Source organism: Ambystoma mexicanum, chromosome 9, assembly GCF_040938575.1.
Source record: "Ambystoma mexicanum isolate Mex_15411 chromosome 9, UKY_AmexF1_1, whole genome shotgun sequence".
NCBI classification, from domain to species: Eukaryota; Metazoa; Chordata; class Amphibia; order Caudata; family Ambystomatidae; genus Ambystoma; species Ambystoma mexicanum.
Window position 1 is genome coordinate 731,877,844 of NC_090931.1, and position 26,238 is coordinate 731,904,081.

General features: G+C 42.9%; 1 protein-coding gene across 1 annotated transcript in view; it reads right to left on the reverse strand.

The window, feature by feature from the left end:
* The window catches only part of COL5A2 (collagen type V alpha 2 chain), a 366,388-nt gene that overhangs the window by 183,539 nt on the left and 156,611 nt on the right, over positions 1–26,238 (reverse strand). The window contains exons 3-7 of the mRNA XM_069615629.1: positions 23,891–23,904; positions 22,898–22,930; positions 21,924–21,956; positions 17,304–17,357; positions 1,174–1,269 (exon numbers count right to left, since the gene is read on the reverse strand). Of these exons, the coding sequence (XP_069471730.1) occupies positions 1,174–1,269; positions 17,304–17,357; positions 21,924–21,956; positions 22,898–22,930; positions 23,891–23,904 (230 nt within the window). The remainder of the gene's footprint in view (positions 1–1,173; positions 1,270–17,303; positions 17,358–21,923; positions 21,957–22,897; positions 22,931–23,890; positions 23,905–26,238) is intronic.

A 26,238-nucleotide genomic window follows, 5' to 3' on the forward strand; every position in this document is an offset into this window, starting at 1 on the left:
TCATTTCTTCTTGATGGTTTCTTTTGTTCTTTTTTCTCCTCTTTTGTACCCTATTGTCTTATCCCACCTTTGCTATTTCTGTACCAATTCATTAATTTAGTAACATGCCTTGACATAATGTGCTACAGAAGTAAAATACATGCAAAACTAATACAAATACCAAGCTGTCCCCTTATTGACAAATGACTCAGATTCATGTATCGTTTTGGTTATTGGGATGTTTAAAATGACTAACTCTTTAGTTTGCGAAAAGTGCACAAATGCAAATTATTTAACTACATTTACATGAACATATGTTCAACTTGTTTATAAAACAATGTGTGATACTTGTCATTAATAAGCAGCCCCCCGATGCAGTAGTCAGGCATATAATTATTGTACACAATTTTAGATCCCTTCGAACAAATCTATCAATAGCTGAAGTAAGGGACAGAGTGGCAGGGAAAGACAGAGAGGGAAAGACTAGAGAATTGCTGTGACATTATTTCTTTATTGAGAACATTGCTCTACATGCTAATGTTTGGGTTGTTCCAACTTCCCATGACTTGTTACAGTATGGGACCCTTTGTACCAGCTATATTCTTTGAAGGCAGGGTAAAATGTACTTTTGTAACTGTGCAGTAAATATATAGCATTTGGTAATGTTTTCCTCAGAATACCCACTGCACATAATAGTCAGGGCATGTGTAAACATGCATGCCACCCCATGCCAAATACAATTTTGGCAAAGCCCCACCTTAAAAATGGGGCCACAATTGAAGATTTTAGGTACAAAATGGTGCTGCATGGCACCACTCTTCTAGTAGTGCTCTAGGCATGGCCCGAGAAAGAAAGAAAGAAAGAAAGAAAGAAAGAAAGAAAGAAAGAAAGAAAGAAAGAAAGAAAGAAAGAAAGAAAGAAAGAAAGCTGCAGCGAATGAGTGCAGTGCAACACCTTCCACAAAACGATCCCATGGAATGGATTAAGTTCTCCATAGAATTGCTGAACGTGACAAGGAGCCTGGATATGCATACATAATCAGCCTTCTCTACGCAATCAGTCCAATACGTATTGGGCATAAAATGTATGTTTGTCAAACTAAAATAACCTATAAATTGGCACAACAAAGGGAAGGACTAGGGACTAATGTACAACGATATGACTAGTACAGACAATTTAAAAAAGGTTATTTACCTGGCCCGGGTGGGTGGGGTGTCCTGGGGGACCAGGATCACCTGGTTGTCCTGGAATACCTGGTTCTCCATCAACCCCCGGAGGGCCACGTGCTCCCTAGGGATACAAAATAAAACATCAGATCCAAGTTTTAAAATCATTTACCAGAAAAAGCAACTATTTGTAAAATATATCATGGAACCCAAAGAAATGCTAAGAAGAGGTGGTAAGGGCATTTAAAATATATATATATATAAACTCATATGTCTTTTGTTAATGTAGACTACTATAGAACAGTGCATGTATCACTGTTCAGTAGGTGTTAGTTGAATGCAGTATTGCCATAGATGGCAGTGGAGGAGCCAGCACGGGTGGGGGGGGCAGAGTGGTCACTGCCCCTCCCCAGTTCCTTGTGTGCCTCCAACTCCTGCTGAGCTGGCCTCATTGACTTTAAGTTTAAAAAAGTAATAAAGTGTGTGTGCAGAGGAGCGTGCTGTGTAGATTGTGTGATGTACACCAGAATGTTGATTGCAGAGATGACTCAGTGCCCAGCAGACCCCATGTGTTGAAGTCCTTCCAGGGCACTGCCTACATGTGTTCCCAACCAGCATCCCCTCTCTACACCTCTGCATGTGTGCACCTTTTTACTGTATGCATGCATGGTTGCATGTTTGAATGTTATTCGTGCAGTGTATGTGTGTGCACAAATAAGAGCTATGACTGAAACTGCGGTGCATGTCTGTGTATGTTAATGTCAGAGTGAGGGCGTATGCGTGTGTGTGCAAGCATGTGTCTCAGTATGTGGGTGTCTAGGTCTGAGTGTGACTTCGAATTAAATCCATGGTGGGAGCAGTAGCAATGAATAACGATATTGATTTTGGGCTCAGTTTCATGAAAGCGATTTACAGTGACATTCATTGCCACAGTGTGTGGGCTATGGCCACAGCTTCCTTTAAGTGATGTAAAGCAATATAGGAAGATTGGTGCCACAGAATCAAGCAAGTGATTGAAAGGGACCATTAGTGTCATAGGTTGAAGGTAGGCTCATGCAAGTAATTTACTTTGACCGTTAAAGGCATATAATGGCTGCAGCATTATGCAAGTAATGTATAGTGCTCATTGCCAGCATGTGCAAGTTATATACAAAGACCAGTACTTGCAACGATTGTCTGCAGCCTCACGCAAATGATCTGCAGTTACAGGCTTAGATTGATTGCGCCCACAGATTGGTGCAAGTGATTGACAGTGTCCGTTACTGGCATGCTTGTGGTTGCAGCCTCATGCAGGTCATTTACATTGACCATTACTAGCATGGATTGATTTTGGCTGCATACTCATGAAAGTGATTTGCAGACTGTAAATCACTTTCATGAACCTATGGCAACAATGTATTCATTCCAGTAATATTCTCTGTGTATCACTTAACGGGGCTACAATGTATTCATTCCAGTAATGGCCACTGTATATCACCTTCATGGCCGGCATAGATAGACTGTGGGCGCCCCTTCATGCCACTTCATGAACATGTCATAAAATATGTGTATATATTGTTGGTGACAGGGCATTTATTGGATTGTTTCATGAATTACCCTAGAGAATCAATTGTGTATTGTATGGCTTTTTAACACCTTTTTTTCAAAAAATGTACTGTAAAATGTACCATTTCCCCCCCAAAAAAATTTTTTCAATAATTTCTCCGGGAGAATGCCCTAAACCCTCCTACAAAATGTTGGGCTACATCGCTATACTCCATCACACCCGTCGATTTGGGGATATATTTAGGCACCTCCACTGAAAACATTCACCCACTGTGACTGACCATGGATGATTTAGAATCCCAAAGCCCCCTCCAGAGCCTCCTAATACCCTGGTCTCAAAATCCACCTCCACCGTTGCTAGGCAGTCATTCTGTGCACCTGCTCAATCGGTTAATTGCACTGCAGCTTTGATAACAACCACAACAACTGTTGTCAATACACACAGGCTCAGACATCTTGTTCCAGAGAACATAGTTCTGCATAGATATAACGCTACATTGGGGATTGAGCTGTTTAGGCGTGACAGTAATCAAGAAAGGTGAGGAGAAAAGGCTCCACCATGTGCTTGGGCAACATCACTTTGAAACAGTAAGGTTCAGGTAACATGTACTGTGACTAATACAAAAGGGGGAGACCTAACTCTCCCTGTAAAGTTCAGAACAGAAATCACCGGAATGAACAACGCATTTCCCAGTTTTGAGCTTGCAATTGGAAGATGACTAAGTTAGAAGGACTTGTGAAGGGCAGGCATGTGTGAGTGTTCTATGTTCCCACAAACCTCTCAAGTCTTCTGGGGATTCAGTCCGGGGAAGACCTACGGGTACACATGAGGACCATGCAAGAGTGGAGGGACAGGCCAATGCCCTCGCCACAGGGCTCTTCAACCTTATCCACTCCCCTCTGCCAGTGCTGCATGTTAAATCGTTTTAAACATTTCTATTTCCAGCCTTTTCTTTCTAGTTTCACAAATGTACAACAATCCAACGCATCTTTACCCGAGACAAACTGGTGGATGGCAGTTAACTGGACGATCTTCATTCCTACGATATTTGTGTGCATTCAACTAACCTTTCAATCTAACTTGCTTACACTTGATAGGAATGTGTACAGAATGTCCATGCACAAGCATTGATTTTGCCTAAGATGCTGTTTTACAATGAAACGCGATTTGAGGAAACCCTCATATAACAAAATGTGGAGAAGCACGTGGAAAAAACCCACAAATATATTCCTGAGAACTCTGACTGGATACATTACACACGGCTTTTGGGGGACAGCACATGCTGCAGAACTCACTCACTAATTTAGACAGGAGCACAGGTCCCAGAAGACAAACATATACATACATTTTTATTTTTTTATTTTTTCCTTGTTGTTGTTGCTGTGAATAGCCTTGGGTTGATACTTTCCTGTAGTGAAGGAACGCACCGAACTTTACTGCAAGAAAATAAGGGGGTAATTCATGGATTATTTGCGTCGAAAAAAAAAAAGATTTGTGTGCCATTCTGCCAGCAAATCCCTGTTTAACAAATGGGGATTTGCAGGCAGAATGGCGCACAAATCCAGGTTTTTTCGGCGCAAATAATCCATGAATTACCAAATCCCGTTTTTTGTTTGGTGCAAATAATCCATGAATTAGGGGGTAATTCATGGATTATTTGCGCTGAAACAAATGGCATTTGTGTGCCATTCTGCCCACAAATCCCTGTTTAACAAATGGGGATTTGCGGGCAGAATGGCACACAAATCCCGTTTTTTTTGGCGCAAATAATCTGTGAATTCCCCCCTAAATCTCTGCATGTGGACACGCAAAGGGGATGAAAAATTGCCTATCTGTGAGCCCACTGTCAACCTCCTTTTCAATATAATACAGACAAAGGCACACACAATCCTGCTGCAGCTTTATGATCTGCCGCAATACACAATCCATTTCCATTATTAAAGCGAGAGTAGAAATGGAAAAAAGAAATACAAAAACAGATGAAGATTTTCAGAAATGCTGCATGCAATATTTCCCGAAAGCGAATGCATAGTTCTTGTAATCAGGAAGAGAAAATGAGGTAATGGCACGTGCCACATATCATAATTGTACAAATCCTGCCAAGCTTATCATTTTATAATTTTTTTATTTTTTATAGTTCATTACAAACTTTTAAAATATTCACCAAAACATTTCAAAACATTCAACATCATTAGAGTCCTCCAAACGTTTCCCATCTTTTCGAAATAAAATTTCACTTTCATCGAGGGTTTCCGAAATGTCCTGGGCTGAAGGCCTATTATCGTTCAGCACACGTTATTCAGCCATGAGACCTTCTAATTTTCCTAGATAAGCTGTTAAAGCAAAGGTTATTTTCATAACTGTTCCATTTGTCATTACGTTCCACCACTCCTCAGAATTTTGGTTCGGTCTCTTTATAAACTCTGGTCCCAGATGAGTAGTTCTAAAAAAAAGTTCATTTTTTGTAATATAGCACCAAATGCTTTAATGTCTCTCGTGCTAATTTACAAAATCTGCAATTGACATCCGGATTGTTATCATTCTTTTTTATATTAACTACAGATTTAGTTTGATCCGATAAGCCTATAATGAGAGCCTACAAGTATAAAGTCGGTCTGTGTCACCAATTAATTTAATATACTAAATTTCAATATAAACTAGTTAAACCAGCGCAATGAAAGAAGTGCTGTGTTTAATTGGTTGCACGTGATTACATTGAGCTGTTTTGAAATATGGTAGGTTCAGTCAACTCAGTTCGAGCAACCTTTGATGACCGCTTATTTTCTGTGATGGGGATCCCCCTCCAAGACCCCATACTATGCCACGCCCACCTCACCTCGGTGCACTTATTCCCCTACCTCATACATAAACGGGTGGACTCACTCAACTGTAGTGACCAAACCCACTCCATTACAAAACAGGAAGCACTGCTGACCATGTAATTGCATTTAATTGCATCCACAGCACTAAGATCCATATACAATTGGAAGGTCACAAACCACTTGAGCAGACATGCGTGGTCTCTGTAGTAGGAACTGCCCAGAGTCCATCTGAAAAGGGTTTTGCAATGTATGTATATATTTTTTTTAATTGAGCATTTGTTAGGCGCTTATACAACTGAAATGTGTTTCAAAGCGCCAGATATAGATACATCATTGGGTGATTTGATACTATGGGTCTGGGGATTACTGCTTCTCTGTTGTACTAAGGGCAGAGGTTCACATCAGCATCAATATAGGTCCTATTCGAACACAAAAGTCCATTGTTGTCAGGAATTGCTGCTTGAATTGTTTGAATGAACTAGGCCAATCTCTGTGTGCAGAGATTTTAGAATAAATGTTTGGTATAATTGGAGATATTATATCAATACGGAACATTAGTACTCGGCGAGGGCGCAATCAGAATGAAAGAACCATTCTGATTGGCCCTCGGCAAGGCCTTACTCGGCTGGGAATCTCTCGGCCGGGATTCCAAGGCCATTGTTCCATGGCGGGGGCGTGGCAGCCCCTCAGCCAATGAGGAGGCTCGAAGCGGGCCATCCCCGCTCCGAGCCTCCCCACAGCTGAGAAGCTGCCTTCGCCCCCCGCCGGCGACTCAGGTATGTTTTCTTTTTTTTTTGTCCTCCCCCTCCCCTCCCTCCCTCTCTCTCTACCCCACTTACCTTTAGCCTGTTTTTCTCCGGCGGGGGACGATGGCAGCCTCCAGCCATGTAGAGACTTGGAGCGAGGCCATCCCCGCTCCGAGCCTGCACACGGCTGGAGGCTTCCATCGTCCCCCACCAGGGACCCATTTAGGTTTTAAAAAAAAAAAATTCCCCTCCCTCCCAAACCCAATTACCTTCTTTTTTTTCGGGAGCGGATGCACTGGGAACGCTTCTGTTCCCAGCACGTCCGCTCCTGAAAGCCACCATGGAAAGGGAAAACGGATCCCTTGCTTCGCTCGGGCCTATAAATATGGGCCCCAGGCATTACTTGAGTAGGTAATGCCCCCGCCACTCGGGGCATATTGCTTAAATAGTAGGAAGCCTGAGACACTTACTGATAGCCTTGTACATCACACATTATCAGACATTTGCGAGGTGTTGCTTAAGTGGGCACATGTCTAGTCTTTTCATGTATGCCACGAGGACATTTAAAATGCATTGGCATCATAAGTATCAGTGAAGAATGGGTGATGGGGCAGAATGTGATTTTTGGGTCTGATGGTGTTTGACCACTCATCTATCAAGCTTTATCTTAACTCTGGTTGGTGTGTGTGCACTCCCCTCTCACTGGACATTTCTGCAAGATCATGTGTTTTGTCGGGAGCTGTTCAGATCACAGAATGGATCCTGCTCAAAGGGATCTCAGCAAGCTATGGCACTGTGTGGGATGCATCCAATGCTTTTACATGGCAGACAGTTGCCGCTTATCGGAAATGTGCTATGGAAACTAGATTATAGCAAGAAAGGAAGATAACTGTCAAGTCACATAATATATCATTAAATCCTTAGTCCAGCACATACCTGGTCGTTAACAGCCATGTACATCGAATCGTCTAGAAATGTAATGATATTAACACCCTAGGGCTTTCGCCCTAGGTTATCTGTCGCTGTTTTCTTCTTTTCTAAGGGGAAATGGCCCATGCAGTGTGTTTGTGTCCGATTCTCTCTAAAATAAAACGACCAACTGAAGATGGCTGCCATCACGGTATTTCTAAGTTTAGCGCAGGTGGCCCAGCAGAGTGAAAGTGGGAACAGAGAGAAGAAAGGTAAGTGAAGGGATGGGTGTGGGTTTGAATGAAGGTGCAGGGGGCATAGAGTGGAAGTGGTGTATGGGGGAAACCGAGGTCCGGGCGCTGGACAGAAAATACCACGCCCGAGGGAGAGGCTGAAGATGATGTGGAATTTGGGCTGCAACAGGTAGTTCCCACTCCCTTTCCACACATCATGTTAAGCCCTATGCTCTCCATTCTAACAGTGCATTGCAAATGGTCTTGGAGTGTTTGGAGTAGGCTTGTGCTGAAATGAAGCCTCTTATTACTAATGAAACAGATGCCTATCTTCAGGCAAACTTGAGCATCCATTTTGACTATCTGGAAAGGATTGACAGATTCCTTGCTAACATAGCTTCTGACCATGGAAGCCTGCATACAATCTATGCAATTACAAGGAGAGACCGGCTTGAAACGAAAGAGAAGGTCAACATGTTGGACAATTTAAGTTTTATAGTAATCTCCATCAGCAGGAGGTATGTATCCTGCAGGCCAAGAATGAACTTCTTGTATGGACTCTAGATCTGGCTTGTCTATCTGATTCAGCAGCTGATCACTTTAACTGAAGCTATATCTGCAATTAAAGAAATGTCCTCTGAGAAATCCGCAGGAGAAGATATACGTCTTAGAACATATATGAAATGTTCAAACATGTTTGCACCATTATCTATTACGGATTCTTACAATTATCAACTGGTATTTGATCCTGCAGCTCTTGGTGATGCTCTGCGGGCAATATATTTCCTATGAAAGGGAAAGATGACTTCTCTGTCCAATTGTACTGTCAATTACATTGCTTAATAGTGACAATACAATATAGGTGAAACTGATTGCTTATTGGTTAGACGGGTATATACTAGATCACATGGGGGCAGAAACGGCAAAAGTTAGCAAACAAAATAAGTCTACTGAAGATCATACCAACCATGCACGCACTATTATCAACATCACCGCCGTAAGGAGAGTTGGCTCACTCTCCTGCACGTTTGTGGATGCTTATATTGCAGTTGGTAGTGTGGATTGGGAGCTTCTCTGGCTGTGATATAGAGGATGGGAATGTCTGACTATCTGACTCAACTTATGAAATATTCCTACTCTAACTTCTAATGTATTGGGAATACTTTATTTCTTCACCTATTGCAACTGCAAAATCTGTTCAATGAATAGAAGAAATCCTTCCGCAAAGTACCCCCAACTGTGCAATCCATTTAAAACTGGTAATTCCAAGCATAGCATCCCAGGCGAAAATAAGGTTTGCCTACTATTTTCTGAAGGGTTATTGGGGCCTTTCGGAAAATCCCAACATAAATAAGCTAATGGGTAGAAGAGTCCCCTGTGGTCAATAAATAAGTCTGGTACAGGGAAGGATCGAAATTATTTACCTGGACATTACTCAGTACACTTTTCTAATATTGATATTGATATTTTATTTCTATTGCGCTCGTACACAAGTGTTTCAGAGCGCGACAAAGCAAGGGAGGGAAACAGGGGAGAACAAAACAACGATCATACTAGTCCCAGTGACATTGAGAACGCGCAGTGCATGGGAGAGGGGGAGAGGACAGGTGCATGGAAGGGAGAGAAGTGGAAAGTCTGAAGCAAAGGAGAAACAGATCAATAATAATAAATAAATAATAAAGGCAACAAGCAGTGGCAGTGCAGCCAGCAATTGGCAAGTGCTAGGTTTAAGGCAGCAGACAGGGTAGGTCTGGTAAGTGCAGGAAAAAGGGGGGGCTGTATGGGTACAGATACAGACCCCAGTGCAAGGGGTGGCCCGCAGACAGTGCTTGAGGGTGGCAGGGTGAGCAGGTACCTGGGCCCGGAGGACAGAGGGTGGCCAGGTGAACAGTGCCAAGAGAGAACAGATCAGGAGGTGGGAGGGGGAGCGAAGGCAGAAGAAAAGAGGAAGGTCTTGAGGTGCTACCACAGGTGATTCTCCTCAAGGTTTAGAGTGGCAAGGAGTCTGTTCCAGAGGGAGGCCCCAGCCAAAGACAGATCTACCCCCAGTTCATTTCTTTGAAAAATGACCTACCCTGAAGGAGTTAGAGGTAGAGGAGCAAAGAGCTCGAGAGGGGAGGTATTTGCGGAGGGATAGCTGAAGGCATTTTGGACCCAGGCCCCAGAAAGCCTTGTGGACAATTCAGAGGGTTTTGAATTTAATCCTTGCATCCACTGGGAGCCAATGGGGGGATTTCAGCAGCGCTGGAGAGATACGATCCCAGGGCTTGAGGCCAAGGACAAGTCTCACAGTCCTGTTCTGGATTAGTTGCAGAGGGCGGAGAGTAGAAGCAGGCAGATTTAGAAAGAGGCTGTTACAATAGACCAACCTAGAGAGAGCCAGAGCTTGGGAGACCATGAGCTTTGGGGGGAAGGAGAGGAAAGGCAGAGTACCTCTGAGGAGGTGCAGTAGGAAGTTTGAATTTTTAGAGACATCTGAGATGTGTGCAGCGAAGGAAAGTGTGGAGTCAAAGATGACCCGGAGGTCATTTCCGATTCATTTGAAAAATGACTGTGATGCAGAGAGCACTGAGGCACAATCAAGAGTTGAGCAGACATAAAGTGAGAACCTTACCATTGCTGAAAATGTAGGCTATTCTTTATCTAATTATGATGCAGGGAGGCGAAACATGTGCCATAAAATCTGCAGAGCATAGAAGATTGCTGCTAATGACTCAGTTGAACATGCTCCCTTTAAAAGACGCAAGATAATGGGACAAGACGCTGCCTGACAAGAAATGCACTGTAATATTGGAGCTCTTGAAGATGCCTGCCACTTTGTACTGTTTTGTAAAAAGAAATTTGCCCTTCGTAGAAAATGTTTAAAACCTTATTTTACTCAATTCAATATAAAGTTTTATCAGGATGCACTATTTTTGTAATGAACAGGAACAATATAACTGGCATGAAGATCTTATATGTATTGCGTTGTGTCTAGTTTTACATTTGTGTGGGAATGAAGTGTGGATTTGTTATGTATTTTTTGTGTTATGTTTCATAGTTTTACTTTTGTTATTGGAGAAATCAGATGTAATAAAGTTTGATTATGATAAAGCCTCCCTACTTTAAGCACTTCAAGATTGTACATGTCTTTTTTCCTTTGTCAATAGTAAAGTAGCAGCAAAGTGGTATGTTAGCCATTTTTGGGTTATACAATTCTGTTGTTATGCATGTAGATATCTTTTTTTTTTAGTGTAGTGTTTTTAATTTTAATACAGTTCTGCTCTTAATAAATGCCATATTTGTAATATACTGTTGTGTGGACATTATAGTACTTGCTAAGCTCACTTGATGTCAAGTGCACCTCACACCAAGCTCCTGATCTCTTAAGGCTCAGCCTGTTTGCCAAGTGAGCTGTTGGGTCAGCCTTTAGTGTGAAAGCATTTGCACTGCCGGTAGGTTAGCTTCCCAGAGCCCCACTCCAGTGATGGTTCTGACAAATCTCATAACAGCAGCATTTAAACAACTCAACTCAATCTGGAGGTCCTTGTTGTTTCAAAAAGGGGAATGATGACGATTAGCTCGGATGTAATTGTCTATAAATTGACATGTACACCCTTCCCCACTGCACAGCAATTCAACTTCTTTTGACCAATGTCCAGGGGCTTCATTACTGTGTATTGATGTACACCAGTAAATATCTACTCCCCAACCAGAGAACAAAAACCTATCTGTATTACTCATCATCGTATGCCATGTAAAGAGCAATATTGATCATGCACCGGCTACCTTTCCTATTTTATAACTGACCCAGTCCTATCACGACCCATCTTGAAGCATTCATAATCTGTACTACTCAGACTTTACATATTTTAAATGAACATATTTTAAATGTACATATTTTAACACCTATACAAAAATAACGAAGTTAAGAGAGAGCTGCATTAAGTCTCTTCTTTAAAATGTCTAAAGCCAATCGTAATGATTACACAAATTCTAACAATTCTGTCCCTTTTATCTTACTTAAATCACTCTCAAGCTTCTCAGGCTGGTGCCAGCTTGCTTACTTCAACCAAGAAATTGTGGCCTTTACTGCCCGGGTTGAAACAACCACATTGAATTTCGGCTGCAGTGCGATCTGTTTAGAAGTCAAGGGGGATCCAACAAGAACACCTTGATTCTTTGCTGCCAAACTAAGTATCTTGGTGGCTGGTGGGCCAAAGACTCTGTGAGCAGATTCTGCTCAGAATCCCCAGGTTCCCAAGATCTTGTACTCAGAAGATGTCCCTATGTACTGGTATGGTTCCTCGTGGCAACCAATTTACCATTTTTCAAAGAACCAATTAACCATTGTTTTTCAAGATATTGCTATAAAATTGGTTGGTTCTTCTGACAGTTATTTAGGTAAACGTTCCTGGTTCCTTTGCAGAGTGCTGATAATTATTTTATATTTTCTTCCGTATTTTACTAATTGTATATTTATTTTTGCTTGACAGGTCTTTTGTTGTGCAGGTGCTGATGCACTTGGAGCTGTGTTCACTATATAGAAAAGATTTGAAATAATTCAATAGCAAGAAATATATTGATGCATCAATATTTGTAGGACTTAGAGCTGCTGGTAGGTAAAATGTGTTGGTGATGACTTGTGTCAAGATGGAATACTAACATCAACCCTGGGGAAAGTTTTGGGAGGCATGCATAGTAAGGGGAGACAGGGAGTCTCTAAGATTTTATCCAAAACCCAATCCATCGACCATGGGAGAGCAGTCAAGGCTTAATCGTAGGAGTGAGTGACAGTGGTCTAGGGTCCTGATGAGTTCACATAGAATAACACACAATAATTCAGCTTAGACAGTATGTACAAAAATATAGTTTTTTGTTTGGCCTATAAGAACACACTAAGAAATGAAACTAGCAGGTAGTGTTATCACACAAATCCATATATCACAAATATATACATTCACCAGAAGGTTCACTTACAATGTATCAGTCAATAATTTTACCAGGCAAGTATTCAGCTGCAGTTAAAATTAATAGAGCCAACACAATCACAAATCCCTTTCACTTAGGAAGTTCGACACTAAGATGTATGAGGCGTAGTGCTCAAAAGGCACAGGTTACATGACAAGTTTCTCCAGAAAGGTATCTCTGAAAGGATGAAATAGGCTTGTGTGTGGTATTTCAAACAGTTCAAAACTATTTAAAAGTGAAATAACTATTTGTCCAAAGACAGGTAAATCCTCCTCTCACTTTCAGTTTCCAACACAAACCCAGGGGTAGGATACTTGACCCAAGTTCAACATCCAAAGGTCTGTAAAGAGGGAGTTAGGAGACAAAGTGCTATGCAACCAAAGTTATCCTATGGAGGACAGGGGGGATAGGAACAGTTGTGTTTAATTACCCCACTAGCTCTGATTTTCCAAAGAAACATCATAAATCATCTGGGGCGATGCTGGAGACAGCATGTTCCATCCTTTGTATGGGTGAGGGGTGCCCAGGGGTTGCAGGCTTGAGTGCTTCTTCCGGTTTGGTCCAACTTCAACATGCAACACCAGAGGCGGAAGAATGCAGACTTTCGCAGTGCAGACCCATTCAGGACGCTTCATGGGATGGAGAGAGTACTGGTGAAGGTCATCTTTGCAGGCAAAGACAGGCGATCTTCCAGTTGTGGTGTCAGAAGCAGCTCTAGGACAGGTTCCCTTCATGCTAGGAAGGTTCGGGAGAAGAAGACTTATGGCACAAGCTGACAACCACCAACGCTCTGGGCTTAAACACAGAGCAACGACGTCTCTGGCGAGGCAGCCCATGAAGGAGTCGATTAGTCCAAGAGCGGAAACCCCGGTGAGGCTCTTCTAAGATCTTGCAAAGGAGCAGGGCTTCACCGGGCCGGTGACTGGTGAGGATGCTTGACCACTGCAGAAATCGTCATCAGCAGGCTGCTCGTCATCGTAGGATTCTTTCGCCAACATAGAACTAAAGACTGTCTGCAGGAGTCCGCCTCTAATCCCGATTAGAATCTGGAAGCAAGACCAAGCCCACCAATGGAAAAGATCTGCTATATTCAAAGAGCCAGTAGTTTTCCAGTCAGGGACAACTACTGGTTTCCCATCCACCCAGCTGCAGACTCTCTTGCAGCAAAGGATGTGGACGGCCCCCAGACAGTCCCAGACCCCTCAAACACACACAAAGGCTTATAACGCACTTAATACCGAGAGGTTTCTAAGTGCGGAGCCGGGGTTTGAGCCTGTGTAGTTCTATGTCATCTTGCATCTAAGGCGAGTGCGTTGCCCCTGAGCTATCCACCCGGCCCAGTATGGGCAGGCAAACTGGAATTTGAAAAAAAAGCTTCTCTGCTTGTAAGCAGGACCACTCACCCCAGAAAAAGAAAAGAAATGGCCTTTATAAGTGTAGCGTGCATGGGCCCCACCATCCTTTATGGCAGAGGAAAAGAATCCACAAGGTTTTTTAGAAGGGATGGCCTTCAATTGTTTTTGCGTCACTTGGGAGCATTCAAGGACATCTAATTATTGCCCGCATAAGGCCTTTACAATGAATTTTCTTTTAGTTACACATGACTGCTGTTGCGCGGATGTGTGCACAGCCATATAGAATTGTACTTGCACTGCATTTTCAAATTAATGGTGCCATGTCCTAGACAACGGGACGGGAATCGAACTGTGAAACCCTTCGGTAGATCTGCTTTTATTTGAAAGTAAATGGATGATGATACAGAAGGCCAGTGTTGTATTTATTCAAGGGATTTGTAATGTCCACAATATAAAACCAATCATTTTCAAAGGTGTGACTAAAGTCTGCAGTGGCTCAGACCACTCATGGTTCCTGCTAAGAGAGGGAGGTTGTTGTCTTCATGGCCAAGAGATCAGAAATTTGTTGAGGGATTTGCTGAAGGAGAAAATGGAAGGCAGCTCTTTATGTGTAAATGGTGGTTGTTCATTCATTTTGGGGTCTATTAATAATGTGCACTTCAGTCAACATATTAACAGGAAGGAGAGTCAAGGCTTTGACGATAGCCTGATCTAAGGGGACTGTTAAGTATGTAATGGAAGAACTGACTATGGAGGTATGTGGGTCTAAGATGGGCAGGCATTTAGATGTAATGCAGGAAGGATTGCCTGATCTTAGGGGCCTGTTGAAGCTCTGGCTATGGAGCTATATAATTCTAAGGTAGGCAGGCATTTAGATGTAATGCAAGAAAGATTGCCTGGTCTTAGGGGCCTGTTGAAGATCTGGCTATGGAGGTATGTGGGTCTAAAATGGACAGGCATTTAAATGTAATGCAGGAACGATAGCCTGATCTTAGGGGCCTGTTGAATATCAAGCTATGGAGCTATATGATTCTAAGGTGGGCAGGCATTTAGATGTAATGCAGGAAGGATAGCCTGAGCCTGATTATAGGGGCCTGTTGAAGATCTGGCTATGGTGGTATGTGGGTCTAAAATGGGCAGGCATTTAGATGTAATGCAGGAACGATAGCCTGATCTTAGGGGCCTGTTGAATATCAAGCTATGGAGCTATATGATTCTAAGGTGGGCAGGCATTTAGATGTAATACAGGAAGGATAGCCTGAGCCTGATTTTAGGGGCCTGTTGACGATCTGGCTATGGAGATATGTGGGTCAAAGATGGGCAGGCATTTAAATGTAATGCAGGAATGATAGCCTGATTTTAGGGGCCTGCTGAAGATCTGGCTATGGAGGTATGTGAGTTTAAGATGGTCAGGCATTTAGATGTAATGCAGGAAAGATAGCCTTATTTTAGGGGCCTGTTGACGAGCTGGCTATATAGGTATGTGGGTCTAAGAAGGGCAGACATTTAGATGTACTGCAGGAAGGATAGCCTGATCTTAGGGACCTGCTGAAGATATGACAATAGGGTTATATAGTGGCCTAGGATGTGCAAGCATTTATATGTAATGCAGGAAGGATGGCTTGATCTAAGTGGGTCTGTTGAAGATCGGGCTGTAGGAGTATGAGGCCTAAGATGTTCCTGCATCAAATTTAGGTGTGATGGAGGAAAGACAGCCTGATCTTAGGTGCCTGTTGATGATCTTGCTATGGTGATATGGGTGCTTAAGTGGGCCAGACATTTGGATGTGATTTAGGATGCAGAGGTGCGTCTTAGGAGAGAGTTCAATATTAGAGGCCTTCTGTGCATGTGGTAGAAGATGGGTGTGGAGGCCTAAGCCAACCAAGTATTTGAATGTGACACAGAGGAGTTTGAATTTGATTATGGGTTAGACTAAAGGGAATATATGTTAGTGTGGGGCTCCTGTGCCTAATTAAGTTAGGCCCACCATCAAACTGGCAGCTGTTTCCCTGGTGTTCTGGAGCCGACCATTGGATATTTTTGGAGTCTGCTGTCAGGAAGAATGGAGTGACTGCCACGTGTAGCTGGGCAGTGATAATAAGTCTTGATGGGGTTAAAGAGGTACTTCAAGAGGTTTATCCGATTGATTCTAAGGGACAGGGTGGTTGAAGAAGGGTCATCTACAACACAGATGTCTCTGGGCATTACCTAAGCCAGACAGTCATCCTTTTTCAAGAAGAGTCTTTCAGCGCGTGATATTGAGGCTACATCAATGATCCTGCATTCACCAACGTTGCCATGGAATCCTGGAGAGCTTGGCACGCAGCAATCGTTAAAAGGAAATCGATATTGGGTAAGAGGGAAGCTCTGATACCAGTCATGCTTGAACCGATTCATCCAAACTCATACAATTCAGCGGGAAAACTGAAAGAAAGAGGGCCTTGTGCTTTAGGGAAGGTTCTCATCATTGACAGAGCCAGAAAACACGGCCCAATGCCCCAACAAATGCCTGGACAACCACCAGAAGAAGCTCGAGGTATGTCTCCACACTTCGGCAAAATAAATGGAATATTTCTAACAGTGGTTGGTCTCACTGTAGGGATTGACCATGCTGGAAATGTGCTTTCTATTTTCAGCATGCGCTGGGTTAGCGCTAGAAATAGAAACAGTCCAATTAATTGTATAGGGACTTCACACACTATGCATTGATAAAAGACTATTCCTAGCACACTTAAAATATTGGTGGTTTCTAACGAGAGGCCCTAATCATTATTTCTGACCTATTTTCAGCATGGATAGGCGTCATCCTGGCATTTGGGCAATGCATAGTGTGAGTCCTTTCACACACAAGAAACACATGTTTTCTCTATTTCGAGCAAGTCTCTCCTACTAGAAATTGTATTTGAGCTATTGCCAGCAAGATGCCTTCTCGCGCTACAAACATATTTCCTTTCTCTCCCAGTAACTCTCAGTCTGATTAGAATTAGTATTTACTTCCCTTATAGCACATGCCCACACTTGACAGACATAGAAAAAAGACTGTTTCAGTCATGGTTTAAGGGGGGCCTCCGAATCCCACCAACATTCTTTTGCATTGCATCGCTAAGGTACCCACACATATTTGCAGGTAACGGAACTTTATGGAGGTAACGCAGAAATATTCATTGTGTAGGTCAAGCAGGATTGTTACATATGGTTCTATCTTCAGTTATCCCGTTTACTTTGCTGAAAATATTTTCATGAATAAAATCATCACATTTTTGTATTATTTGGGGTGTATCCCCAAACACCCCTATTATTTATTGCCTATACACCACACCACCCCGCCCTACCATTTATAGCCCGCTCCACCATATTTCTTATGTTTTTTATTTTTTTTGCAAAACATTTTCGTCAAAAAATGCCCGGGAGAAAAAGGGGCGATGAATGAACGCCGTACATATGAACACAGCCATGTGTCGAACAGTCCAAAATCAGTGCTACCCTTGTACTGTTTCACAGAACTACACGTGTCCTTGCCTGCTTCAATGCAGACAGCTAACCAGATGTGTCTGTCTTTAAATGACCATGCACATGCATTTGCTCACAGCCACTTACATATTTTCCTTTCGGTCCTCGGTCCCCTCTTGGCCCTTGGGAGCCTGGTGGTCCCTATATTAAAAACAAAGAAGGACAGGTAGATGACACACACGCCTGACAGGGAAACATTTTTGCACGTCGGCTGAATAGGGCTGCAGCATGTCAGGACAAGGACTGCACATTTCTTTATTCCGCATTTATTCAGATGTTGCGCTGATTAATCATGGCTGCCTGGCTGATAGGTCCAGCTGTCAGCAGCAAAGATAACAACGTGTTCTACAGTGCGCTGAGTGGCCTGACATCCCCACATTTCAATACAATGGCGTCGAATCTATTCTGGAGGGGCACACATTCAACACGTGTTTGCATGGAATAACTGCGCACTGAACAGGAATGTGGGGCTCAACCTTGAAATACAGAGAAACAACGAGGGCAAAACACACAAAAAAAAGATTTTGGGGGGAATTTCGAAAAAGAGCATTCCTTTTTTTAGGAAAAAAGGGGGAAGGGAGGCTAGGAGAGAAGAAGGAAGGAAAGAAGCAAGGAAGGAAGGAAAAGGATAGCTCATGAGAGAGGAAGGAAGGAAGGAAGGAAGGAAGGAAGGAAGGAAGGAAGGAAGGAAGGAAGGAAGGAAGGAAGGAAGGAAGGAAGGAAGGAAGGAAGGAAGGAAGGAAGGAAGGAAGGAAGGAAGGAAGGAAGGAAGGAAGGAAGGAAGGAAGGGAGGGAGGGAGGGAGGGAGGGAGGGAGGGAGGGAGGGAGGGAGGGAGGGAGGGAGGGAGGAGAGAAAGAAAGAAAGAAAGAAAGAAAGAAAGAAAGAAAGAAAGAAAGAAAGAAAGAAAGAAAGAAAGAAAGAAAGAAAGAAAGAAAGAAAGAAAGAAAGAAAGAAAGAAAGAAAGAAAGAAAGAAAGAAAGACTTGGACTATGACATCATACTGCAATTTCAACCAAACTCTGCTTTTTTAAGTAAATGTCAGAAAGCCCCTGAAATATAAATGCACCATATTATTGAAATCATTCAAACTGTGATTGTATCTGCTCTCTAATTAGCATGGCACTGTTATGTTATGCATCGCTGGGGAATTCTCGAAAAGAGCATCTGTCGCCACCTGAGAACTAAGTGTTCAGCACTCTTATTAACCCCTATGGGAAAAAGAGCTCTATATCCTTACCGACACCACCAAAAAACATGGCCTCCTGATCTGCTTCTTTAGAACTACAAATTTAAATGAGGTGTCAAATGACAGAGATGATAACAAAAACAGGCAATGACAAGTTCTCTGCATGTTAATTACCATCCTTGCATTTTGGAAAGGTTTCCATAGATGGAATTGAGACATGCAGCATAAAACCCACCCCACACATCTCCCCGCTCTGTTCAGGAAATCCCGTCCCGTCTCAATCTAACTTTAATGTGGGAGGAGCGGCTTGAATCTCCATGGATTCTTGCCTGCCGTTTACACCTGTAAAATGCGTGTGTGCATGTCTGGGATTCATTGTAATGGCATCTGATATGCATGTGGCCGGCATTCCCACTGCTTTTCTGTTTAGGGCGGTAAAAGGCCTGGGAAGCTGGTAACTATGCGATTCATCGTGCCTTCTCACCACCACAACGAAGAGGGTATCCAAATCCCACAGACGGGGCCTCCTTTCCGGAAGATGAACACCTCACTTAGAATGAGAAATATAATGGCCCCATGTGTCCATCATACATTTAGAACCCTGGCCATACTGCTCTCGGAGTACCATGTACCTGGACCCTACTTCACATGTCTTCCCAGTGAACCTGTTTTGGGACTCTAGATTCGCGCCTTGAAACACTTGTGTATAGGCGCATTACAAATGCCATATCATATCATATATCATATCAGATATTCACTGGGTGGAGCGAATGTGCAATAGCATACCCATACTCCCAGCTGTTCCCTCTGTTATGTTACCATTTTTTATGGCATTTGAGAGCCAATGTCCTCCTCCAAAAGGGTGCCTTGCTGCTTAAGAAGCAGGTCTAGGATAGAGAAGTTTGACGCGACTCAGAACATGGGTGATTTAGAGGTAAGTGTTTAGGTTTTTCCTGCATAGAATGTGGCTACTAGTAAGTCTCGAGTGAAGGTGAAGCTCATTCCACAGAGAGATGGGTTTGTTTGGAAAATCCAGAATGTCCCATTGTTCCAGGCGTGAAGTGGGCCGATTCACGGGATTAGGAGAGGGTGCAAAGGCAGAGGAGAGGAATGAAAGGAGGCCCAGAAATGCGGGACACTGATGAAGCAAGGCATTGTGGATAAGGCATATAGATTGGAACCTGATTCAGTCTGGCCCAGAAATCCAGTTTAATTGCCTTAATGCAGGGGGAATGTGTGCTCCTTGAGGTGGGCACAATGGAAGCCCCTGTAGTTTCTTTGGAGGGTACTAAAGTATGTCAGAATATGCAGCCTTGCAGTGATCCAAGCTCTAGGAGATAGAAGCATTCATCAGAGTGATCTGCTGTGAGAAGGTTCAAAATGGAAGTAGCTTGTTAAGATGTGAAATGTGAGCAAAATAGGACTGCATGTTATCTCCTGTTCTTTGATTGAACTTTGTTTATCCATGATGACTTGAAGGTTCAAAACTTTGGACTCTATGTTTATACTACACAGTGAGAAGCAGTGACTGTCGTTCTCAGGCGGTTGTGTAGTATACATTCACGTAATGATGAATGCGGGGTGAACTTCAGTCTCGCTGGACTTGCAAGTTGAACGGAGATTGGTTGGACAATCAGAGCCACTATACCTCTTGGAGAGATTCAGGGTGGTTTGGTGGACATATCAAAGGTTTTGCTTTTCGGCTTCCTCGTTTTGTGTGTTTTGCTTGGTTGCTAAATGGAAGAGTGTGGATAAAACACTCTAGGAGAGAAGAGTAGAGTTCATGCTTGAGTCATTTCACACCTTTATCTTGTTTTTAGGACTGTGATTTCATGTTTTGTGGAGTTACAGAAATTCTTACTCTCCCTTTCAGAAAGCCTTTGCGAAACCTGTTGTGGGTCCTTTGTGATGTATTGTTAATTCCTTTACCTAACCTTTACTTTTTGGACTGGACAAGGTGGTCACAATGATCCTCTCCTCCCTAGTACTGGCCACAAGAAGATGGCATGTGTGTTGCACACCCAATTACAGCCACTGAATCTAACTGATGCCTGCCCCCAACACACTGTGGGATTTCTTTCTTGGTTAGTATTTTCTCCTAGGCAGTCACTAAACATGGCACACTCAGTTACAGCCGCTGAATGGCCACCTCCTGCCTGTCTCATTACCAATTCTGGGATCTTCTCCTTCCTAGTCAATGGCAAGAAATATCGCAAGTGTGCATGTCAGGGAAATGGTGGCATTGCCTGCCTCCAACCAATTCTGGGAATTTCCCAAAAAACAACCCATTTTATTCTGATTTTCTACCACTCCACCGGCTAAATCCTGTATCGATTGTCTACCCCCATTTTATGCGTACAACTAGATCCGATTTCAATAGTCTACCGCTAACTCAACTTCTCTGGCAAGTCTAACCAAAAATTCGAACTGTGCCTGCCTTATACAATCTGCACGAACACACTGAAACACATCTAGTGCCAAGACTCAAAGGATTTCTGAAAAAATAGGTTAAGCCAAATTTGCAGAAATGAGTGTGATTTGGAGTTTGCCCAAAATGTTTTGGCCTAGCTTAATATTGATAATCCACTAGTTGTTCACAGGTGGCCTACTCTTCTATGACTCTGCTGTGGGAAGCACCTAGCCTTCAACGTCCATCCCCTGCATGAAACAACTCTGGGAAGGGCAGTTGACTGCAAAGTCCCTGTCATCTATCTCCCAGCAGGACAGAAGTCATAGAGAAAGTGGTTAGGTTAAGAGACAGGCATTCCTGTTAAAATAATTTTCAGGACACGAATGCTAACAAATGGACTGCACATTCAACTGGTTTAAAACTCTGTTTTATTGTCTTTGATGAACTTGTATGAATATTTCTTATCTCAGGCCTACTGAACCTTAACCAATGGAGCTCTTTATATGTACACCAATTATCCCAATAAACCCTCCAGAACTTTCCCTAAACTAGAGACCCGTGTCATGTTGCAAGTGTCCTCCTCCCCAACAGACATTTAATAGTTATTATTTTTTTTCAGATAATTACAATAGAATTTAGGGTTGTTCAATTGCATTATGAAGATTTTCAGATTCTGTATCAGAGGAAGTTCCAACTGGTCAGGCCATCCTCTGCAGAACGGGGTTCTTGTCAATGCCCAAAGGCGTAGTCAGTATTGCCTAACAAGTGGAGCCTGAAGCTAATGTAATTGGGCCTGCCGCAATGACAATAACATCTGTATCTGTGCTGCTGAGTGGGCATTTACAGATTTTGGGTGGGCCTTTGGGTGTGCCCACTCAGGCCCTACCCTGTCTATGCCTCTGCCAATGCCTTCAGTATTGTCTTTCATAACATAAGCATGTTGGCGTTAAAAGGGCTTAATATATAAAAGGGCACCACCCTGCAGTTCTTTAAAACCTTCTTTCAATATATGAAGCGCAAAGAACCCGGCTTCAGCTGAACATCCAATTGGAAACAAAAAGAAGAAACAAATGTTCATTAATCTTCAAATAACAGAAAAAAAATACTTACTGCTGATCCCGGTCGGCCTCTGATTCCTGATACCTGCAAAACAAAGAAAATGTAGGGTATGTAAGACACAAAATGAATAATTGTGGAAATTCTGGGAGACCCTTACAACGCGATAATGGTCTGCAGCAGAAGTTAAGAGCCAAGGGTCATCATGACCCAGTAGAACCAGCCCATGCATGGGTTACTGCCATTGGCACCCCAGCACAACCTCTGGGTGCTAAGGGCCTTTTCGATGGCTCAAAAGTGGCTCAAAACATGCAACATGTTTCTTCTAACAAAAAAGGCAAAATGACCCACCATCGAAATGGTAAAGGGGGCTTGTGGAGTGGCGAGAGGCACGTAAGATAATTAGTGAGTAAGGGGAGAATTGGGGTGTGAAAGGAGGACCAGGGAGCCAAGAAAGGGGATCCAGATGTCCATAGAAAAATGTGGCATGCAATGTCATGGAGCAGGCAAAAGAGGCCAAGAAGTGGCTGCGAGAGTGAAGAGGCGACAGCAGCCAGCATGTAATGCAGGCTTTCATTGGGGAAACCTTTGTTCCTAGGCAGCTAATTCACTTGTGCCTCCATTATATTTGCTAATTATAATTGACTATGTTTTGGCCTAGTAACACTTCCGGTGCATGCAGTATTTTCATAAAAGAATGACAGTTCTGATTTCCATCCACTATGACACTTAGGAAATGTATTTATTGTCATTTCAAAGCATTCAGGTTGAGCCCCATTGCCTCCGGCAGGCACTAGGGGTGATTTCGCAATCAATCCTCCCTATGATGTGGGGTGAATTTGTAAATTAAAAGAGGCCTACTTTTTTAACCACTTCATCTGTGAGCCTTCACTCTTCATTTTTAGCTTAAGAAAACTATCTTTAACTGGAAACATATACTAACCTTAGTGACATTATGAAAGTCTGTGTAATTAGGGAGAAGGTTTTCTGCTTAGATGTTGAAAAAGGTCAATGCTGAGAATACTTACAGCCGGGATTTGTCCTGGATCACCCTTCTGTCCCTGTTATCAAAACAAAACATAGGTCCTTTAGTTTTTGTATATGAGATGCCATATACAGTTGGCTTTAAACAAAAAAATCACGCATGCCATGCCATTCTTCCAAAGTCAACAAAGCAAGTTCTTGTTTGTGACACTACCAGAGTAGGCTGCAGACAAAGTAGAAGACCAGAGTGAGTAAGTCATATTGGGTCATATAAATCGTCTCACCCAGTCAGACCCTGCTGCCACACTACAAAGCTCTTCCACTTTGCTCCTGCTAAGGTTGTAGAAGCAGAATGTGAATTCAAGCTTTTTATATCAATGAATTATCATCATCCCATCCAAAACATTGCTGGGGTGGGGGGGGGGGCTGAGGGTGATATAGCCACGGGTCTTTTGGTTGTAGCCCTGGATAGAAGCTCAGGGACTACAACCGAAAGGCTATAGCTAGCCCTGAATCCCGCACGTCCCAACATTAGCTTAGGCCCTGGTTTTTTCCAGACCTAACAACACCCCTGATCCCAACTAATGGGAAATTGTTGATGAAGTAGAAACCAACCAATATGACTATGGAATCAAGAAGGCTACTCGTAGGTTTATCGTTTGCTCCAGGATTCCAAGGCATGCTCAGGATACCTGCATTGAAGGGCCATTGAAATTCTATGGGATGATCCGTGACATTCATTTTTCAACCTTTCCAACTGAATTTATAGTTTTGGTGAGAAAGTTCTATATTTGAAAATTGAAAATATGGACATTTTCAAAAATCTCTCACATTGGGAGAATATAAGTGGTGAGGTGATGCAGGTCCTCTCTTTTGTCGCATCTAAAATGAAATATTCGAAAATGTGTGCGATTTTGCAGAGGGCACACGCACAATTCAGAGGTCATTTGGCCAGATCCCTAAGTCATTATTATAAAAGCTGTGATGCAACTTATATGTGGCAAAGCACAAACATAGCTAATAATTGAGCGGCTTACCTTGGGTCCTCTGCCTAGGAAAAATAGACAAGAACATATGTTACTTTTTATTAAATATCCATATTTCAGCATATCTTCTATGAAATTATCCAGATTATGTGCACAGAAATACTTTGTTTGCCATTTTGTGGGGTGCAAAATATTTCTGTTCACCAGATGAGGCATGGCATCACATCTGTATTATGTATCAATCTACAACTAAGCTGCATCTGTTTTTATTGGATGCCACAACCCATACTGTAGTATACATCCAAGACAATGTTGCATTAAAATCACCCAGGGCTACGATACAAAGAGGTTTACCAAGATCAAACTTTACAATCATGAGCAAAGTGTTCAGAAGAGCGGACAGAGATTAAATGACATCAATGTGAGCGATCCCCGCCCCCTGAGACCTTCCATGTACACTATGTTCATGTATAATTATCTCATTAATTGTCTTACCATTACCAGGACACCTGTCTAAATACAGGGGATTTTGGTTAAGAAAACTTGGAATAAGCAATGGCTCATTCTGTGTTTATAATGGCTTCTAGGAATAGTTATTTTTCTGGGATCGTACCAGGCTTGATTTTGTTTAATTTATGGTGAAACCCAACTTGAAAAGTAGGTGAGCTGTCCTATAAGTGCTGTACATGCAGCTTGTCTGTGACTCTCCTGTTCTGAGCCAATCGGCACATAAAGGAAGACGGGATGTTTTCCCCACATATATGCACCCCTACCACTGATTGCAGTTCTGTGAGTACACAAGGTGTTGACACTATTCCAAAAAGGTAGTTATCTTGAACTGGTAATGACATTTCCCCACCCGGAATCTCAGGTATTTTCTGTATGCGGGAAACATTAAAATATGAAAGTATGCATCTTTCTGGTCATGAATACCCCATGTAAGGAGAAGAATAATATCTTCTAGTCTTGTCATTCTGAATGTTTGAGGTTTTAAGTATTTGTTTGCTGGTCTAAGATCTAATACGGGACTTTATGTTTTTTTTCGTTTTGGGCACAAAGTAGTAAAGGGAGTAAATTCCCTTGTTTACCTCGTGTGGAGGAACTTGTTCAAGGACTCCCTTTTGTAGTAGAGTCTCGGCTTCTTTTTGTAGGAGCTTCTGATGGTGTTTCAGCTTGCTTCTGTTGCACAAATGCAGGTAAGGTGGAGTTCCTTCCAACTCTATGGAGTACACCCCATGTGACTGTGTCTAGCAACCATTGGTCTGAAGTTTTTCTCTCCATGCATGGGCGAATGATGTTATGTGACCCCCACACTGGGTGACATGGGAGGGGACATGAATGGTGGAGTCATTGTTCAGTGGCATAGTATGCTTCTCTGGAAGGTTTTCTTCTCCCCTGGGCATTGCTCTATGCTGCTGTCTAGGAAGGATGGCAAAGAAGTGTGTTGCTGCTGAGTGCCCCTATGCCGGTGGTATCTCTGAGTTTGTTGCAACTTGGTTGCTGGTTGGGAATATTTATTGGGCCAAAACCAGCATCGGTTCGTCTATGTTCCAATTGGCTGAAAGTATCTACCTGACAACTGTTGTGGTCTTTTTTCACCCTCTCTAAGGTTTCATCTACTCCCCTGGGAAACAGAGACGCATCCTCCATTGGCTGGTCTACTAGGGTGGCTAGTGTTTCAGTTTTTAAACCTGTTCCCCTTAGCCGGGAATGACATATTATGACAGTTGCAGCTGCGACTTGCTGCCCTTTGGTCTCTGCCACATTAAGTGTATTCTTGATTATGGCATGTGTCTTTTTGCCCTAATCTCACGGAAAGATGCCTGAACTTCTGTGGCGATATCTTTTACTAACTCCTCCATATGTTCCCACTGTGCTCTAGTGTACCTTGACATCAGGGCTGTGGCACGAGCAATCCTGACACTGAATGCTGCGCATGCACTTACCCAATCTGGGCAGAAACTCTGGGGCTGATACAGGTGTGTTAGCCCTCTTTCTGGCTGTGGTGATGACTAGCGAATCAGAGACAAGTGGCACTTTGACCTACATGTCAGAGCTACTGCTTTATGTTTCTTCTCCACCCTCGGGTGAATGGGTTTATTGAAGGCTGAATTAGAATGAACAGTGTCTCACTGCGCTGGCTTGCAAATGATTTCTTTGCTGACCAAAAATGTTGCGGGTACTGTTCCCGTAAACAGTGTTGTAAGTCACACAGCCAACGTGACATGTCCGATACAAATAGCTAGTGGATTGCAGGACTGCTAGTATGAACGCCAATTAAACCGACAGTGCGGAGAGAAATCCAGTGTTATTTCCAGCCATGGTCGAACATCCAAACCAAGGGTTGGCATTCATAGGAGCAGACCTGCAAGCTAGTAGCTATTTGTATCCAACATCTG